The sequence below is a fragment of the Pan troglodytes genome, chromosome 6 (assembly GCF_028858775.2).
Source record: "Pan troglodytes isolate AG18354 chromosome 6, NHGRI_mPanTro3-v2.0_pri, whole genome shotgun sequence".
Lineage (NCBI taxonomy): Eukaryota > Metazoa > Chordata > Mammalia > Primates > Hominidae > Pan > Pan troglodytes.
The window spans coordinates 153,486,918-153,507,306 of NC_072404.2; the positions used below are offsets into that span (position 1 = coordinate 153,486,918).

The following is a 20,389-nucleotide window of genomic DNA, read 5'->3' on the forward strand; positions in this document are numbered from 1 at the left end:
GACATTTGACATATTTAAAAGCAATTCTAGCAACTTAGGGGAAAAAAAATAACTCTTACCAGGAAATAACTAGAAAAATCAGCAAGGTGGAACAAGAATTAGGCCCCATTAATCACAAATACTGTATCATTTAGAGATATTGGACCATGATTTTTGTCAGCTTTTATCAAGTTGATTTTTAACATTTGAAAATCTTAATATTTTCCATTTTAATTTACAGTACATGCAGAAAACTAAATCAGGAACACACACATTCCAGACATTTTACAGACCATTTCATCATTGTTATTTAAGAGCTAAATTCACTGCCATCATCATCGTCATAATCATCCAGCAAACTTATTTTGCTACTCATCACCTTTCTAGATCTCAAACTCTCAACATGCAGGAGGTCTAGTGAGAGGGGCAAGTAAAAATGCTAATGAGACTGGGTGTGGTGGCTCACACCTATAGTCCCAGCACTTTGGGAGGCCGAGACAGGGTGACTGCTTCAGCCCAGGAGTTCAGCTTGGGCAACCCACGTGGTGGCACATACCTATAATCCCTGCTACTTGGGAGGCTGAGGCAGGAGGCTTGCTTGGGAGCCCAGGAGTTTGAGGCTGCAGTGAGCTATGATCATGCCACTACACTCCAACCTGAGTGACAGAGTGAGATTCCATCTGTAAAAAAAAAGAAGAAAAAAATGCTGATCAGCAGAGGGTGACACTGGTAATAAGAGTTTTGAAGAGAAATGCCCATGTAGTGGATTGGAGGAGGCAGCCAGCGTCAAGGGAACAGAAAGGGGGAAGGAGTAGGGAAGAGGCATGTGCACATGTTGATAAGGTGGCCACCAACCTTCCCTCAACACACTCATATTCAGGAGGCTGTCCAGAGCTTCAGGAAAAGGTGCTGGCTTGAGGGAAAACAGAAGAGGAGAGTAGGTAAGAAACAGCAGAGGAATGAATAGGAGAGAGGGGTAGTGGTCAGTGAAATTCTCAAAGGATGCTATGGAAACATACAGCTGTGCAATTTTTGAGTGAACTTTTTTCTGCGGGGGAATTGTTTTGGCAGGTGGCGCGATCATCCTGAATACCCATTTCATGATGAATACTGACTGCAGGGAGTTCCTGAACAGATTTTTCACTCCCATGAGTGCCAAGACAGTGCAATGGGTAGTCCCCTAGATGTGAAAATGAAGAGAGAGGGTTTTACCATCCTGAGAAGAAATAATGATGGAAACATGTTTCATATTTGTGTAGTGTAAATGACTTTGACTCAGTCACATTGAAGTAAAAATATTAAAATCTGTTGAAATAACTCTTAGGAAATTATCAACTAATTTTTTCAGATCAGTATCTTCTAGATTCCAGACAGAAAAAAATTACACTTCGGAAAAGACATCAAAGGCAACATATGACAACAAGTAATTTATGAATCTGGGTAGTAGCGTTGGTAATCTGAGTTCTTTAAGGGTTAACAGGACAACGAAGTGCATGTGGCAGTGTGCTGGCAGTGGCCTTGAGGCTTTGGACCATTGGTTATAAAACAGACACAGCCAAGATAAGATCCACACACGCATTATTAACAAGGAAGTGATTTGCTGCACCTTGAGTTGAGAGGGCTACATGTAGAAAAGTCTTAAAATAGAGCTAAACACCACAGTGGTCAACAAAGCCATCATAATGTTGGTGTTTGTTTCCCTCCAATGTATGTTTGTTTAGTTTTTATCCAACCTGAGGAATGAAAACTTAACTGGATCTCTCTTGCATCCTTAAAGGGCCTGAGTCTCAACATGGCTGCTGATCCATACTTACACATCTTACTGTCAATCTTGCCTACATTGATTATAGAACCACTATTACGTGAAAAGGCTTGAAACAACCAACATATACAAATAAAACCCTGCCTCGTAAAATAGTAAAAGAGAAGCCATATATTGGCTTTTCTTCTTAACTTGGGAGATATATTGAAACAAGGTGCTTTATAAGATTATTGTACTTAAGACTTTAATAGTGTTACTTGGATAGCTTATATGAATTTTGAGAATTTTATATGAATTTTGAGAAAGCAAGTTCAAAAGAACTCTGGTAATTTTCCTGTATGTACAATTTAAAGAGTGAATAAGATTATTAGAATTCAGCAATAGAGATATATCTATTTTCAATTCAACTACAGAAATATATTTTATTGGCCGGGCGTGGTGGCTCACGCCTGTAATCCCAGCACTTTGAGAGGCCAAGGCGGGCGGATCAGGAGGTCAGGAGATCGAGACCATCTTGGCTAACACGGTGAAACCCCGTCTCTACTAAAAATACAAAAAATTAGCCCGGTGCGGTGGCGGACGCCTGTAATCCCAGCTACTCAGGAGGCTGAGGCAGGAGAACGGCATGAACCCAGGAGGCAGAGCTTGCAGTGAGCCGAGATAGCGCCACTGCAGTCCGGCCTGGGCGAAAGAGTGAGACTCCGTCTCAAAAAAAAAAAAAAAAGAAATATATTTTATTCATTCACATTAGGTCACTGTCATACTGTCATAGGATGAGAGAGTTCTTCAAAAATTATGTTTTCCCAAGATCAGTTGCTTATAGATAATGTTCAATGACCTCAAGACATATATTTTTGAGAAATTATCATTTTAAAAAATTTGGTCTATACTGATTGTTTTCACTGATTCCAATATTATTACTTATAACACTGACCTCTGGAAAATATTTTGTTCACAAGAAATAATAAAGTATAATGATTTGTTGCATCACATGAATCTCCATTCTGTTTCTAAGGTTGGGGCAGGGGAAGAATCATCTGAAGCCAGTTAAAAGGCCTTTGATTTAATCCTGCTGTACATTTAGCACTGGGAAGAGAGGAAAGAAAAGGGGATGTGGTGGCTCATGCCTATAATACCAGCAATTTGAGAGGCCAAGGCAGGTGGATGGCATGAACCCAGAAGTTCAAGACCAGCCTGGAACAACATGGCAAAACCCCATCTCTACCAAATATATATATATATATATATATATATACACAAAAATTAGCCAGGAATGGTGGCACACACCTGTAGTCCCAGCTACTCAGGAGGCTGCTATGGGAGGATCACTTGGGTTGGGGAGGCAGAGGTTGCAGTGAGCCAAGATTGTGCCACTGCACTCGAGCCTGGGTGACAGAGTGAGATTCTGTCTCAAAAAAAAGGAAAGAAGGAAGGAAGGAAGGGGAAAAAGGAAGGAAGGGAGGGGAAAAAAAAAGAAAGGAAGGGAGGGAGGGGAAAGAAAAGGAAGGAAGGAAGGGAGGGAGGGAGGCGAAAGAAAAAGAAGGAGGGAGCCAGACGCGGTGGCTCACGCCTGTAATCCCAGCACTTTGAGAGGCGGAGGCGGGCGGATCAAGAGGTCAGGAGATCGAGGCCATCCTGGCTAACATGGTGAAACCCTGTCTCTACTAAAAATACAAAAAATTAGCCGGGCATGGTAGCGGGCGCCTGTAGTCCCAGCCACTCGGGAGGCTGAGGCAGGAGAATGGTGTGAACTCAGGAGGCGGAGATTGCAGTGAGCCGAGATCGTGCCACTACACTCCAGCCTGGGCGACAGAGCAAGATTCCGTCGCAAAAAAAAAGAAAAAGAAGGAGGGAAAGAAAGAAGGAAGGAAGGAAGGAGGGAGGGAAGGAAGGAAGGAAGGGAGGAAGGGAGGGAGGGAGGGAGGGAGGGAGGGAGGGAAGGACGGAAGGAGGGATGGAGGGAGGAAGGAAGAAGAAAAAGGGGGTACCATTATGAAAGAGCAGAAACTTGAGTCCTGGTCCCTGTTGTGAAAGTCCTTAAAAATACTTTGAGGGTATTAGTGTAGAGGTGAGAATGGAAACAACACCTATCAAAGCATTTTTAAAAGACAGACATTGGAAAAGAGTCCCATCATTTGTCAGCGAAAAGGTATTTCTAAAAATTGGGGGAGCGAAATCCTCTCTTAGTCATAACAGAGATGGAGGAAAAAGATCTGGAGACAGAAAGTAGGAAGGTCAGGAAAGAACAACAGTCTGATGGAAGCTTCTGCATGTTCCTTCTCCCTCCACTGTCACCCCTCTCAGGCTTCCCATCTGTTATGGGTTGAACTGTGTCCTCTCAAAATTCATATGTTAAAGCCCAGACCCCAGTACCTCAGAATGTGATCTTATATAAAAATAGGGCCAGGTGTGGTGGCTCTTGCCTGTTATCTCAGCTATTTGAGAGGCTAAGGTGGAAGGATCACTTGAGGCCAGGAGTTCGAGACCACCCTGGTCAACAGAGTGAGACCTTATCTCTACAAAAATTTTAAAATTAGCTGGATATGGTTGTGTACACATGGCTGGTTGTGCACACACATAGCACCCAGCTATTTGGGTGGCTGAGGCAGGAGGACTGTGTGAGCCTAGGAGTTTGAGGCTGAAGTGAGCTATGATCATGTCACTGCACTCTAGATTGGGTGACAAAGCAAGACCTCATCTCTTAAAAATAAATAAAATAGGGTCACTGCATATGTAATTAATTAAGATGAGATCATACTGGGGTAGGGTGGAGTAACGTGAACCCTAAACCAATGAGACTGTGTCCTCATAAAAAAGGGAAATTTGGACACAGACAACACACAGGGTGCATGTCATGTGAAGACGAAAATAGAGATCAGGGAGATGCTTCTACAAGGTAAGAAATGACAAAGATTGCCAACAACTACAAGAAACCGGCAAAAGGCATGGAACAGTTTCACCTCAGCCCTCAGAGGGAATCAACATTGCCAACACCTCTATCTCAGACGTCTAGCCTTCAGGACTGTGAATCACTACAGTTCTGTTCTTTAAGCCACCCAGTTTGTGGTACTTAGTTATAGCAGTTTTACAAAAGAAAACACCATCCCTCAGTAAAGATTTCCTGTCTCTCCAATTAACATTGGCTGTAAAAATGGCCTTGCCAAATCAATGCTTTGCTGAGCCCAAGTATTGACAACCAATAATCTTGATCTTTTGGGGACTTACGCAACCCCAAAGAGATGTTTGTTAACCCAAATCAATTTTTCTTATCAATGGCCTCTGATCAGCTATGTAGAAAGATCCGTCAATAGTGATGCAACCTGCCTGAAAAAGGAGAGGAGACCCACGGCATGCCATGCTCACTGGTCCACAGAAACATACCGGGCTGGAGCGGCAAGGACATCCTGCCCCAGTGCACAGAATGTTTCTGGAACTGCAGTGTTTCTTGATAAGACTGTTTCTTTGCTGGGTGCAATGGCTCACGCCTTTAATCCCAGCACTCTGGGAGGCCGAAGCTGGTGGATCATATGAGGTCAGGAGTTCGAGACAAGCCTGACCAACATGGGGAAACCCTGTCTCTGCTAAGTACAAAAAAATAATAATAATAATAAGATGGGCATGGTGGCTTATCCCTGTAATCCCCGCTACTTGGAAGGCTGAGGCAGGGGAATCACTTGAACCTGGGAAGCGGAGGTTGCAGCGAGCCGAGATTGTGCCACTGCACTCCAGCCTGGGCAACACAGTGAAACTCCACTCAAAAAAAAAAAAAAAAAGGAATGTTTCTTGATCTTTTTGTAGTTCATGAGCGTGATGACTGAGTGTTCATGTGCATGTGTGAGATGTGCCACCCTTAAACCTTGTTATAACATCAGCACATTACCCACAAGACATCAAAAAAAATGTTTCTTATCCCTGACAGTTCTCCAAGAGGGCCTCCTTCAGGCACTGTCATTCCGTCCACAGTAACGACACAGCACCAGGAGAGGCCATTAGAGGGGCACAGGCAATGATCCCGTCTTCAGCCTTCAACACTTTGAGGTGTGTGCATTCTGAGGCCACAGTCATAGGGATTAACAAAGATAAACAAACTCATATTTCTAAGACTTGATATTTCTCAGAACTCTCAAAATTTCAGGCTTCTGCTAACTTCAATGTCTTCTTCTTGAATCAGAATCCTCCCTGAATCCAAATAGTAGCCTTAATGTTTCTGTCTCTACATATGAAATCCCCAAATTCTCACTTTAGCTTCTTCCACCCTAGTCTCTGCCTCCCATTCATGAGAAACAGGATGAGAGGGTGATGCCCAACTAATAGGCTTACTCTCTCATCTAAAGGGCATTTTGGTAAAAGGCTTTTTCTGTTGGGTCATATCTCCTCTGGCAGGAGCTATATCCCCCTGGCTTCCCATTTGGATTCTTCAGAATCTCGGCTTGAGCTCCGGCTGCCCTCCCTAGATGTACTAACTGCCTAGCTTGGGGCAAAATTCTCCTTTTGCACAGCACGTGCTTGCCTGATTCAGCTCAAAGCAGATCAGACTTTCTTAATAAGGCCACATTCTCTTCCCTCGTTGCCTTCTGCACTCCAGGCTTGAACCAAAATTTGATTCCTTTATGAAGGACTTCACCGAAGGCCACAGGAAGCATCCAGCACAATCTTCTAACCCAGCACCAAAGCCTGAGCCTTGGCAGACACATGGTCCAAGTTCCAAAATATAAGTTACACTTCAAGTGAATCTGGTGAATGGGCTGGAGCCTTGGTCTGGTGGGGAGTGCTGGGGGTTGCTGGGGAGGAGAGGAAGGGACAGGGGTGTAGGGGGAAGCCCTTCTATCCGTCTTTTTTTTAACAGTTACTTCTCTTCCTTTTTCTGTCTGGTTTCTCATAACTCCAACCAGCAGAGACAAGCCCAGGATGAAGACTGGGCAGTACCCTGGGAAGAACCGGGCTTCGGTAACCACAAGGGCCCCAGGCGGCCCGGGAAGCGTGGAGGTCCCAGCGTGCGGGCAGAAAGCCCAAGAGGCCGAGCGCTGTGGCAGCTCCATGGGGCCCTGGCGGAGGCAGGGGCATAGCGTGGCTGGCTGCATATGTGAACAAGGTGAGCGGTGGGGCCGCGGTCGTCGCGGAGCCTGAGCACACCAAGGAGCGCATCAGACTTCAAGGGTCGAAGTGCAAGGGGGCAGCTTTTGATTTCGGGGTCAACCAACTAGGACTCGATGGGTGGAAAAGAAGTGCCTAAACAGCAAGCTGCTTACCTCAATCTCGGTCAGAATTTGTGGGGGCCCCATAGATGTGGGTGCCTGGCGGGGTCCTGGCGCGGACAGCGGTCTCGGGTTTGCGCGCTGCGCACAGTATCCTCATCACCACACAATGGAAGCTGCGGAGCTGGGGTCAAAATAAGAAGGGGCAGCTGGGACCTGGCCACACCAAGAGAATGGAAGCCCCCAGACTCACTGCGGGTCTCTGCCGGGAAGTGAGTATGTAGGCAGCCTGTGGGCGGAACCTCACCTTGGCCTTGACGGAAACGGGTTCTGCGTTTGCCTTCGGGGAGAACAAGATGGGGCAGTTGAGCCTCAGCCACCACGCAGGAGCATCCCCAGCACCGCACAAATCATGGACAACGGGCAGCCAATTACTAGAATGGCCAGTGGAAATGAATTCCGTATAATGGGCGACAAAGGAGACCTCTGTTCCTTCGTGTGCCCTCAATGTGGTCAGCTGGGACCCAGGCACAGTGAATAGTTAAGGCTGTGAGCTGGTGCCGGTGCCACGATGAGTGGCCCACCTTCACTGAGAATGAAAGATGGGTAGATTCTGCCTGTACCAAAGGTGGCTGTGAGACCCCCAGAGCAAGGCAGGGACCCCTCCCCATTTCCCTTACATGTTGTGCTGACTGAAGCTACATTCAACCTTGCAGCCACACAACCACAAACGTTTCCTTTCACAAAAATAGACCAATCAAATCTGAGACAGAGTACTCTGAGCACAAGCATCTTGGCTAACAGTGGGCACTTTGCAAAAGATGCTCCCCAATGCACTTGCCCAGTAATGTCCTAGCCTGTCCTAACCTGGCCTTTGCTTCATTTCAGTAGTAAAAATCACACCCCTGGGTGGAGATTTAAGATGTTAATGAGACATGCATCACATGAAGAAGCATGTCCAGAGACTGCATAGGTGCAACTGCCAAACCACCCCAAACATGCAATGATGTCACATGGAGGAGCTCCAAAGCAAATGAAACCCCAAACTAACCTGCTGTCAGGAAGCTAGCTGCAGGTCTCTTCCTGTTGCTACCTCCCCTTCTGCTCAAGCTGAGAGCTCCAATAAACTGCCTTGCTCAAGCCCATCTCAGATTCTTGATCTATTTCTATTTACTAAGGGTCAAGAACCCACCAGCCAGTAACAGTTGTGTAAGACGTGGCCTGTGATGCTAACCACACATTGATTCTGGACTCCAAGAAATGAGTCTTCTCCTGGGGCTTTGGTGGCTATGGTTGGCTGGGCCACTCGGAGCAGAAGGATGAGATGGTCCCCGCTTGGTGAGGTTGGAGTCTGACTTCCTTGGGTGTGGGGCATCCCAGATCCATGTTGGTTACACCTGGTCCTTTGCTGTCTGTGAAGTTGGTAGTCTCTTTTTCTGGGGGAGCCCAATATCTCCCATGAATCTTCCATGTACCTGAAAGCAGTGCAGGACCTCTGCGGCTACAGAATCCAGAGCCTGGCTTGTGGGAAGAGCAGCAACACTGTGGCCGCCAATGAGAGCACCATCAGCTGAGGGCCATAACCAACCTTTAGGTAACTGGGATACAGGGACCATGAGCCCAAGTCTTCCACTGCAGCCCAAGAGGTGAAGACTCTGAATGGCATCTTTTCAAAGCAGGTCTCCATAGGCTACTCGCACTCCTTGGTGATAACGCGAGATGAAAGTGAGACCAGGAAAGAGAAGATCAAGAAACTGCTAGAGCCGGGTGCGGTGGCTCACTTGTAATCCCAACACTTTGGGAGGCCGAGGCAGGCGGATCATCTGAGGTCAGGAGTTCGAGACCAGCCTGGCTAACATGGTGAAACCCTGTTTCTACTAAAAATACAAACAAATAGCTGGGCGTGGTGGCACATGCCTGTAATCCCAGCTAATCGGGAGGCCGAGGCAGGAGAATCGCTTGAACCCAGGAGGTGGAGGTTGCAGTGAGCCGAGATCACGCCATTGCACTCCAGTTTGGGCAACAAGAGTGAAACTCCAACTCAAAAAAAAGAAAAAAAGAAAAGAAAGAAACTGCTAGAATACAACCCCTGAACCCTTTGATGCTCCTGGGGACTCCTGCAACTCCACGCGTCTCCCAGAAGCTGTCATTTCCTGTGCACTGGGAGGTGAAGTCAAACAAGGAATTTTAAAAAGCAAAAGTTAGCCAAAGGTGCATTTTTGTTAGACTCCCTGAGGTTCCATTTTTACAAGGGATCCAATGTTAATTATCCTTTTCTGCATACTTTTAAAAGTCTGTTTTTTTCTCTTCAGGTTTAATTAAAATATTTGCTCATATTTGGAAAAAATATGAGTTGTTATAAAATAGTGGAAAAGATATCCAGACTCCCAGTGAGGACTGTGTTTCCCATTATGCTTCACCCAAATTAACTCAGTCGATTCTAACTTTCAGGAGTATTCACTTGTTATGCCCCACTTCCACATAGCGATTTTTCCATCAGGATGTTATTAGTTCCTAGTAACAGAAATGCAATTCAGACTAGTTTAAGCAGAAATAGTGAATTCACTTTGTCACAGAACTGGAAACAAAGAAGTGCAGGGGTAAAGTGGCTGTAAGCAGCTAGAACTAGGGCTCAAGCAGTGTGTTTACAACTTGTGACTGTTTTCACCCCGTTGGACTAGCTGTCTCCAGACAGCAGGCATGATAGCTCTCAGCAACACTCTCCTTCACTCAGATTAGGAACCCAGAAGAGAGTGAGTCTTTGGTAATAGCTCTGTCAAGGAAGTAATCCTGGGAAGAACTCTGATTGGCCAACATGCATCATGCTGGAACCAAGGGTGACGGCCTGGGGCAGACTGAATGGAAGGGCCTGAGACATAAACTCATCCCTGTGCAGAGAAGAAGCAAGAGAGGAATGAGAGAGACAGCGGGAGGGGGAAGGAAAGGCAAGAGGGTAGGAGCGAGTGGAACAAGAGCAGCACTAAGGAGAAAGGAATCATAAGGAACTACAATCCTGCCTCAATCACCAGGAATAGGTTGCCCCAAGAAGCAGGCAAAATAAGAGATGTCTGCAACAGGGACTTTCAGGGCGTGGAGATAAATAAAATTTAAAAGCTATTGGAACCCCCCAAGAACACATTAAGCCCTGAGTGACATGTGACTATGATCTGAGTCACACATGGTTACAACTTCTGTTCTCAGATAGATTAACTCACTTTCTTATTTTTCTTGTTCTGCACAATGACTAGAGAGAATTCAACTACACCATAGATAAATGCCTCCTGCCTTCTTCATTAATGGCCCTGGTCATAGATTCACTTCCCCTTTGCTGCCTCACTTTGCTTAGACCAGATGACAAAAAACGCATGACTATTACACCCTCTGTGAAAAGTGTTAAATGTCCCCTTCCCAAAAGGAAACACTGCCTATAACCAATCAAATTGCTGTAACTATGCACCAACCTTGTGTAAATAGTGTTGTAATCCCACTAAAATCTCTGTCTCTGTCTAAATAAATGAAATCTTAACTTCCCTACTTCAAAATGCTGACTCCATTCCTTTGGAGTTGGTGTTTCTGGGTGGTCCATCCTCACTCTTTGAGCTTGAATAAACTCTCTTTAAATTAGATTCTGAACCTTTTGATTATTTTAGGTTGACAGGAGTTTTGGAGTACTAGGTTTTAGCTTCCTGCTTCCCTCACTTCAGATTCCCAAAAAAATGATATAGTAGAAATCTCCATCAGCACTGAAGATTAAGAAGGTTGCTGCCTATCAGAGGGTGTAAATGAGAAGAAACTGTCAAAGTATAATTTTTTACAAATCAGGCCGGGCATGGTGGCTCACGCCTGTAATCTCAGCACTTTGGGAGGCCAAGGCAGGCAGATCACCTGAGGTTGGGAGTTCGAGACCAGCCTGACCAACATGGAGAAACCCCGTTTCTACTAAAAATACAAAATTATCCAGGCGTGGAGGCGCATGCCTATAATCCCAGCTACTCAGGAAGGCTGAGGCAGAAGATTTACTTGAACCTTGGAGGCAGAGGTTGTGGTGAGCCGAGATTGCGCCATTGCACTCTAACCTGGGCAACAAGCATGAAGCTCCATCTCAAAAAAAAAAAAAAAAAAAATCAAAAATATGATTCTTATGTAAATACAAAATGAGTACATACCAGTGATTTAATTATCTCATTAATGATGGAGACAGAAAAATGGTAAGAGAATTGGAGAAAGTAAAACGTTTCAGCAGCTGAAAGAAAGGATGCTTGGATCAAATAGCTCATTTAGCTCCAAACCAGTTTAGCCTTCTGAAAGGCAATACAACTATATAACTTTTATCTCTTCTACCAGATTTAATAATTTATATCTCTACAATAAAAGATCCATTTGCATTGTTATTGGACAAGAATCATTTTCATCACTACCAGGTTTCTATTAGTTAACAACTACTCTTACAAAATTGTAAATTACCCTTTTAAACAATTCACTCAGCTGATCTGGGAAATCCAAACCCTGCACCTTCCAAAGAAAGGTCTGGCCATTAACCACTTATTGGGAGATAACCTCTAAGCCCTTGGAATGTCATTCCTGAGAAAAATGTCTTTGCTTATCTGGGGCTTTGGGCCACACTAGACAGTTTATGCTAACAATGTGATTTATGAAGGGGGGTGGGGAGGCAGGTGGCTACATGATGTCAGTTTGACTCCAAAGGGCTGGAGACTGAGTAACTAAGGTCAGCTATGTGGGCACTCCAAGCCTATATGACTGACCCCCAATAAAAACCCTGGATCTAGGGCCGGGCGTGGTGGCTCACACCTGTAATCCCAGCACTTTGGGAGGCCAAGGCAGGCGAATCACGAGGTCAGGAGATCGAGACCATCCGGGCTAACATGGTGAAACGCTGTCTCTACTAAAAATACAAAAAATTAGCCAGGCATGGTGGCGGGTGCTGGTGGTCCCAGCTACTCGGGAGGCTGAGGCAGGAGAATGGTATGAACCCGGGAGGCAGAGCTTGCAGTGAGCCGAGATCGCGCCACTGCTTCCAGCCTGGGTGACAGAGCGAGACTCCGTCTCAAAAAAAAAAAAAAAACAATAAACGCTGGATCTCAAAGTTTAGATAAGTTTCCCTGGTTGACAATACTACTTATGTGTTGTCACACATCACTGCTGGAAAAGTTAAGCACTATCCATACAACTCCACTGAGAGAGAACAAGTAGAAATTTGTGCCTGGTCTCTCTCTTGGACTCTGCCATATTGTCCTTTTACCTTGGATAATAAATCTAAATTCTTTTTCTATAATAAACCATAACTATGAGTAGAACAGCTTTTCTGAGTTCTGTGGTTCCTTCCAGCAAATTATTGAACCTGAGGGTGGTCTTAGGAACCTTATACCACAAATAATTAACAGCAAATCAAAAAAAGTTACAAAGTTTCCCCTGGGGGAAATCAGTCCTTGAGGAAGCCTGCTAGACAATCCCCACAACAACACTGAAAGTCGACACATTTTTTTTCATCCACTTTCAAATTTTAGATAATTTTTCTTAATGTATCTTAGAGAAAATACAAAGTGTGATACTTTAATGAGTTGTGGCAGGAATACAATAATACCTTTAATGTCATGATAGGCCCTTACCTACTCTACAAATTTGTGGTAACAAAGTATATTGAAAACTGTATGAATCACCCTGATGCCCACAGAAAATAGATGACTGTGCACACTGAGCACTACTGAATTCACATCCCTTGATAAAGAATTTTGCCTTCATATTAAACTATTTGTAATTTATGTTGTTATACATATATATGAGTATATATAAATACACACACTCACAGTAAAGTACATAAAGTACACTAATCTGAAATGTACAGCTCAGTGATATTTTTTACATATATACACACCTGTATTATTCCATTCTTGCATTGCTATAAAGAAATACCTGAGATGGGGTAATTTATAAAGAAAAGAGGTTTCATTGGCTCACAGTTCCACAGGCTGTACAGGAAGAATGATGCTGGCCATCTGCTCAGCTTCTGGGGAGGCTTCAGGAAACTTGCAATCATGGTGGGAGGTGAAGGAGAAGCAGGCTCATCTTACACAGCCCAAGCAGGAGCAAGGGAGTGCAGTGGGGGTTGGGGAGGTGCCACACACTTCTAAACAACCAGATTTCATTAGAACTCTTATCAAGAGAATAGCACCAAGGGAATGATGCTAAACCATTCATGAAGGATCCACCCCCATGCCCCAATCACCTCCCACCACGCCCCACCTCCAACACTGGGGATTACAATTTGACATGAGATTTGGGTGGAACACAGATCCAAACCATATCATTCTGCCCCTGGCCCCTCCCAAATCTCATGTCCTTCTCACATTTCAAAATACAATCATGCCCTCCCAACAGTCCCTCAAAGTCTTAACTCATTCCAGCATTAACTCAAAAGTCCACAGTCTCATCCGAGACAAAGCAAGTCCCTTCCACCTACAAGCCTGTAAAATAAAAAACAAGTTAGTCACTCCCAATATAGGCATTGGGTAAATACTCCTGTTCCATAAGGGAGAAATTGGCCAAAATAAAGGGACCACAGGCCCATGTAAGTCCAAAACCCAGCAGGGCAGTCATTAAATCTTAAAGCCCCAAAATAATCTCCTTTGACTCCATGTGTCACATCCAAGACACACTGGTGGAAGGGGTCCCCCAAAGCCTTGTGCAGCTCCACCCCTGTGGCTTTGCAGAGTTCATCCCTTTCAGCTGCTCTCAAGGGCTGGCATTGAGTGCCTGAAGCTTTTCCAGGCTCAGGGTGCGAGCTGTTACTAGCTCTACTATTCAGAGGTCTGGAGAATGGTGGCCTTCTTCTCACAGCTCCACTAGGCAATGCCCCAGTGGGGACTCTGTGGGGGCTCCAACCCCACATTTCTCCTCTGCACTGCCCTAGTAGACGTTCTCCATGAGGGCTATGCCTCTGCAATGGGCTTCTGTCTGGACATCAAGGCTTTTCTATACATCTTCTGAAGTCTAGGCAGAAGCTCCCAAGACTCAACTCTTATATTCTGTGCACCTGAAGGCTTAACACCACATGGAAGTCACCAAGGCTTACAGATTGCACCCTCTGAAGCAGAGGCCCAAGCTGTTCCTGGTCCCCTTTGATCCACGGCTGGAGCTGGAGTGACTGGGATGGAGAGAGCAGTGTCCCAAGGTTGTACAGGGTAGTGGGGCCCGGGGCCTGGCCCACAAAACCATTCAGTCCTGCTATGCCTCTGGGCCTGTGATGGAAGGGGCTGCCAAAGTCTCTGAAATGCCTTCAAGACCTCTTGCCCATTGTCTTGGCTGTTAGTACTTGGCTTCTCTTTACTTATGCAAACTTCTGCAGCCTGCTTGAATTCTTCCCCTGAAAAATGGGTTTTTCTTTTCTGCCACATGGCCAGTCTGCAGGTTTTCCAAACTTTTATGCTGTGCTTGTGTTTTAAATATAAGTTCCAGTTTCAGATCATTTCTTTGCTCATGCATATAAGCGTAAGTGGTGAGAAGCAGCCAAACCACATCTTGAATACTTTGCTGCTTAGAAATTTCTTCCACCAGATACCCTAAATCATCACTCTCAAGTTCAAAGTTCCACAGATCCCTAGAGCAGGGGCACAATGCAGCCAGACTTTTTGCTAAAGCATAGCAAAAGTGACCATTACCCCAGTTCCCAATACATTCTTCAGTTCCATATGAGACCTCCTCAGCCTGGACTTCATTGTTCATATCACTATCAGCCTTTTGGTCACAAGTCTCAAGGTCAACAAGTCTCTAGGAAGTGCCAAATTTTTCCTCATCTTCCTGTCTTCTTCTGAGCCCTCCACACTCTTCCAACCTCTGCCCATTACCCAGTTCCAAAGTCACTTCCACATTTTCAGGTATCTTTATAGCAATGCTCCACTCTTCAGTACCAATTTTTGTATTAGTTCATTCCTGCACTGTTATAAAGAAATACCTGAGACTGGTAATTTATAAAGAAAAGAGGTTTAATTGGCTCATGGTTCCAGAGGCTGTACAGGAAACATGATGCAGGCTATCTGCTCAGCTTCTAGGGAGGCCTCAGGAGACTTACAATCATGGCAAAACACAAAGGAGAAACAGGCTCATCTTATACAGTCAGAGCAGGAACAAGAGAGGGCAGGAGAGAAGTGCTACATACTTTTAAACAAGATTTCATGAGAACTCTATCACTAGAACAGCACCACAGGGGTGGTACCAAGCCATTCATGAAGGATCCATCCCTTCATGATCCAATTACCTCCTACCAGGTCTCCCTTTTAACATTGGGGATTACAATTAGACATGAGATTTGCGGGGGGACACAGATCCAAACCGTACCAATACCCATGTCACTGACACCCAGATCAAGAGATAAAATATTTCCAGCACTCCAGGAGGTTCTCACCTGCTTCTCAATTCATGTCCTCCTTCCAGAGAAACCAGGATATTATGACTTCTCTTATTTGTGGCATTTACTAACTTTCTTAGCAAAGAAACTTCAGCTTTGTTTAGTTCCCAGTGATTGCAAAGTGGTATATCCTGAAGATTATTGGAAAACGACATGAGGGCTAGATTCTGTTATTTGTAGACTTTTTTATGCAAAAATAATTTGAGCTTAGTCATGCTTTTATACAAGTAATGTATTTTTGTTTTATTTTTATAATATATATCAGAAGAAAAGGGACAGACATGATGTTCATGCCTGTAATCCCAACACTTTGGGAGGCCGAGGCAGGAGAACCACTTGAGGCCAGGAGTTCAAGACCAGCACAACATTGTGAGATCTCACCTACACAAAAGAAGAAGAAGAATCTGAGACTTTGTTGGGATGTTTTGTTTCTTTGTTGCCTTTTGTCTAAAAACTTATTTACTAAAGATTTAGACCAAAATTTGTAATTACCATGTTTATAAATAATAAACTAAGACTGGAAACTATGGACATACAATCCCCTAGGTATAGTTATGTAATCTTTTGGTTAATCTAACCTTGATTTCATCACTAAACTTGGCTATATCTCAAATAATTTTTTAAATATTTTCTTTTTTTTCTTCAGTTGTTCTTACTGGAGATTTTCTCTGTTTCAGAAATCTCTGCCTAGCATTATTCATGTGTGGCTTAGAATCCATAGGTGGCTTTTTTTCCTATATTTTTAGCTTTCTTCAGGTATAACTGACATATAAAAATTGTATATGTTCAAGGTATACAATGTGATATTTTGATATACCTATACATTGTGAAATGATTTGCACAATTAAGCTAATTAACGTATCCATTATCTCACATACCTTTTCCTTTGATTTTTCTTTTGTGTGTGTGTGTGTGTGTTGAGAATACTCAAGCTCTATCTGAGCAAATTTCAAGTATACAATATAGTATTATTGACCATAGTCACCATGCCATACATTAGGTCTCCAGAACTTATTCATCTTCTAACTGCAAGGTTGTATCCTTTGACCAACATCTCCTCATTTCTCCCCTACCTCAACCCTGTTACTACCCTTCTATTCTTTGTTTCTATGGGTTCAGCTATTTTAGATTCCACATGTAAGTATTCATCTTCTTATATGTGACATTTAATTAGCAAAATCTCCTCCAGATTCATCCATTTTGTTGCAAAGGTAGGATTTCTTTCTTTGTTCAGGCTGAATCATAGTTTGTTATAATAAGTGTGTGTATGTATACTTGATATATATATCAAGTATAAATATATATTTGGTCTCTGTCCCTGGTTCCTGGCACACAGCTGCTAAAATCCTTGGAATCTACAAAGTGATATGTCTTTTTGTATGCTAATGAGATGGCTGATCACTGAGTACTCTAAATAACCACAGGATAGTTGCCAGGGCTGCCAACTATGTGATTGGAGGGTTAAAACTTTCAGCCCCACCCCCACCTCTAGGAAGCGGAGAGGGGTTAAAGGTTGATTTGGTCATCAAAGACCAATCATACCTACCTAATGAAGTATGTGTGTATTATACATATATATGTATAATTTCCTTGTCCATTCACCCACTGACAGACATTTAGATTGTTTCTGTATCTTGGCTATTATGAAAAATGCTGCTGCAATGAACATGGGAGTCCAGATATCCACCTTTTTCAAGATCCTGATTTCGGTTCTTTTGGATATACCCAAAAGTGGGATTGCTGCATCATGTGGTAGTTTTATTTTTAATTTTTTGAGCACCCTTTATACTGTTTCCCATAGTGGCTGCACCATCTCACATTCCCACCAATAGTGTACAAGAGTTCCAGTTTCTCCACATTCTTGCCAATACTTGATATCTTTCATGGTTTTGATAATTGCCATTTATTGCCTTTTTCTGTTGAGTATTTGTATGTCTTCCTTGGAAAAATATCTGTTCAGGTTCTTTGCTCATTTTAAAATCAGGTTGTTTTTCTACTACTGAGTTGTAAGAGTTCCTTATATATTTTGGATATAAACTCCTTATAGGATCTATGGTTTGTGCATATTCTCTCTCATTCTGTGGGCTGACTTTTCATTTTGCTGATTGTTTCCTTTGCTTTGCAGAAACTTTTTACTTTGATATAATCCTGCCTGCTTATTTTTGCTTTTGTTGCTTGTGCTTTTGGTGTCATTGACAAGACCTCTGTCATAGAGCTTTTCCCCTATATTTTCTTTTAGGAATTTTATGGTTTCAGATCTTGCATTTAAATCTTTAATCAAGTTTGAGTTGATTTTTGTGCATGGTGTAAGAAAAGAATCCAATTTCATTTTTTTGTTTCTTTTTGAATGTGGATATCCAATTTTCCCAACATCATTCACTGAAGAGACTATTCTCTCTGCATTGTATATTCTTGGCAACTTTATTGAAGATTACTTGATCATATATGTATTGGTTTATTTATTGGTTTCCCGTTACATCCCATTGGTTTATGTGTGTTTGTTTTTATGCTTGTATCATATTGCTTTAGTTACTATCACTTTGTAATGAAATTTGAAATCAGAACACAAAGCCTCCAGCTTTGTTCTTCTTGATCAAGATTGCTTTATCTATTCAGGGTCTCTTGAGGTGCCATATAAATGTTATGATTTTTTTTCTATTTCCATGAAAAATGACATTGGCATTTTCATAGGAATTGCATTAAATCTATAGATCACTTTCAGTAATATAGACAAGTTTCCAATATTGATTCTTCTGATCCATAAACATGAAATATCTTTCTATTTATTTGTGTCTTCTTCAATTTTATTCATTAATTCATTATGTTTCATAGTTTTCAGTATACAGATATTTCACCTTTTTGGTTAAATTTATTTCTAATTATTTTATTCCCATTGATGCTATTATAAATGTGACTTTTTAAAAAATTTCTTGTTCAGATAGTTTATTGCCAAAGTATAGAAACACAAGTGATTTTTATATGTAGATGCTGTATCCTAAAACTTAACTGAATTCATTTATTAATTCTAACACTTTTGGGTAGAATCTTTAGGTTGTTCTATATATAAAATCTTGTAATCAGCAAACAGAGACATTTTGACTTCTTTTCTGATTTGGATGACTTTTATTTCTTTATGTTGCCCAATTCCTTTGGCTAGGACTTCAGTACTATGTTGAAAAAAAAAGTGGTGAGAGTGAGTGTAATATTGTGATATAATAAAATATATATACTTGGTCTCTGTCCCTGGTTCCAGGCACAAAGCTGCTAAAATCCTTGAAATCTGCAAAGTGATATGTACTTTTGTATGCTAACGAGATGGCTGATCACTGAGTACTCCTAGATAACCACAGGATAGTTGCCAGGGGTGCCAACCATGTGATTGGAGGGTTGAAACTTTCAGCCACACCCCCCACCTCTAGGGAGGGGAGAGGGGTTGAAGGCTGATTTGGTCATCAAAGGCCAATCATACCTACCTAATGAAGTCTCCATTAAAAACCTAAAGATGGCTGGGTGCAGTGGTTCATGCCTGTAATCCCAGCACTTTGGGAGGCTGAGGCAGGCAGATCACCTAAGGTCAGGAGTTTAAGACCAGCCTGGCCAACATGGTGAAACCCCATCTCTACTAAAAATACAAAATTAGCCAGGCATAGTGGTGCATGCCTGTAGTCCCAGCTACTTGGGAGGCTGAGGCAGCAGAATTGCTTGTACCCAAGAGGCAGAGGTTGCAGTGAGCTGAGATCACACTGCAGCACTCCAGCCTGGGCAACAGAGAAGGAACTCTGTCTAAAAACAACAACAACAATAACAACAACAACAAAAACCTAAAGAGACAGGTTTTGGAGAGCTTTCTGGTTGGTGAACACATTTACATACTGGAAGGGTAGTGTACCCCAACTCCATAGGGATGAAAGCTCCTATGCTCAGGACCCTTCCAGACTCCACCCTATGTATCTCTTCATCTGGCTGTTCATTTGTATTCTTTAAAATATCCTTTGTAATAAATAGGTAGATGTAAGTAAAGTATTTCCCTGAGTTTTGTGAGCCACTCTAGCAAATTAATAGAACCCAAGGAGGGGGTCTTGAGAACCCCAATTTAGAGCTGACCGGTCAGAAGCACAGGTCACAACCTGAGGCTTACCATTGACATCTGAAATGGGGGCAGTCTCAAGGGGCTGAGTCCTTAACCTGTGGGATCTGACTCTATCTCTAGGTAGATGGTATCAGAATTGAGTTAAGTTGTAGGACACCCAGTTGGTGTCTGCTGGAGAATAGCTTGGAAGTCTGGTGAAGAGCCCCTACACATTTTGCATTAGAAGTGTTGTGCTGAGGGGTATGTGGGATTAGGAAAAACATTTGGTGTTTCCCATCTCTTAATAGTGGACATCCTTGTCTTGTTCCCAATCTTAGATAAAAGATTTTCATCTTTTCACCATTGCGTATGATGTTAGCTGTGGGCTGGTAATATATGGCCTTTATTGTGCTAAGGAACATTCCTTTTATACCTAATTTGTTCAGAGTTTTAATCATTAAAGGATGCTGAATTTTGTCAAATGCTTTTTATGCATCTATTGAGATGATTTTTGTCCTTCACTTTGTTAATACAATGTATAACATTTATTGATTTGCATATGTTGAGCCATCTTTGCATCCCAGGCATAAATCCAAGTTGATCATGGTGAGTGATCTTTTTAATATGCAATTGAATTTGGTTTGCGAGTCTACTGTTGAAGATTTTTGCGTCTACGTTCCTCAGGAATATTGGGCTGTAATTTTTTTTTTTTTTTTTTTTTGGAGTGTTCTTGTCTGGCTTTCATGTCAGGATAATATTGGCCTCACAAATTCAGTTGGAAAGTGTTTCTTCCTCTTTAATTTTTTGAGGAGTTTGAGAAGTACTAGTACTCATGCTTCCTTAAATGTTGGTAGAATTCAGCAGTGAAGCCATCAGGTCTTAGGCTTTTTTTTCTTTTTTCTTTTTCCTTTTTTTTTTTTTTTTTTTTGAGATGGAGTTTCGCTCTTTCGCCCAGGCTGGAG

General features: G+C 42.8%; 1 protein-coding gene, 1 non-coding gene and 1 pseudogene across 4 annotated transcripts in view; all 3 read left to right on the plus strand.

Annotated features, from left to right (window-relative positions):
* AKR1D1 (aldo-keto reductase family 1 member D1) overlaps window positions 1–2,731 on the plus strand; it is a 52,968-nt gene extending 50,237 nt beyond the window's left edge. For both annotated transcript variants that reach the window (XM_016958217.4, XM_063815640.1), the window contains one exon: window positions 1,051–2,731. In XM_016958217.4, the coding sequence (XP_016813706.1) occupies window positions 1,051–1,093 (43 nt within the window). In that variant the 3' untranslated portion in view covers window positions 1,094–2,731. The remainder of the gene's footprint in view (window positions 1–1,050) is intronic.
* A 1,913-nt stretch (window positions 2,732–4,644) lies between these two features.
* Window positions 4,645–8,777, plus strand: LOC134810503 (protein RCC2-like; annotated as a pseudogene). Its single transcript, XR_010158739.1, has 3 exons — window positions 4,645–4,765; window positions 6,700–7,739; window positions 8,151–8,777. The product of XR_010158739.1 is annotated as a protein RCC2-like (transcript).
* LOC112209926 (small nucleolar RNA U13) lies at window positions 5,528–5,631 on the plus strand. The gene has a single exon (XR_002944912.1). It is a non-coding gene; the product is annotated as a small nucleolar RNA U13 (small nucleolar RNA).
* Window positions 8,778–20,389: the final 11,612 nt, after the last annotated feature.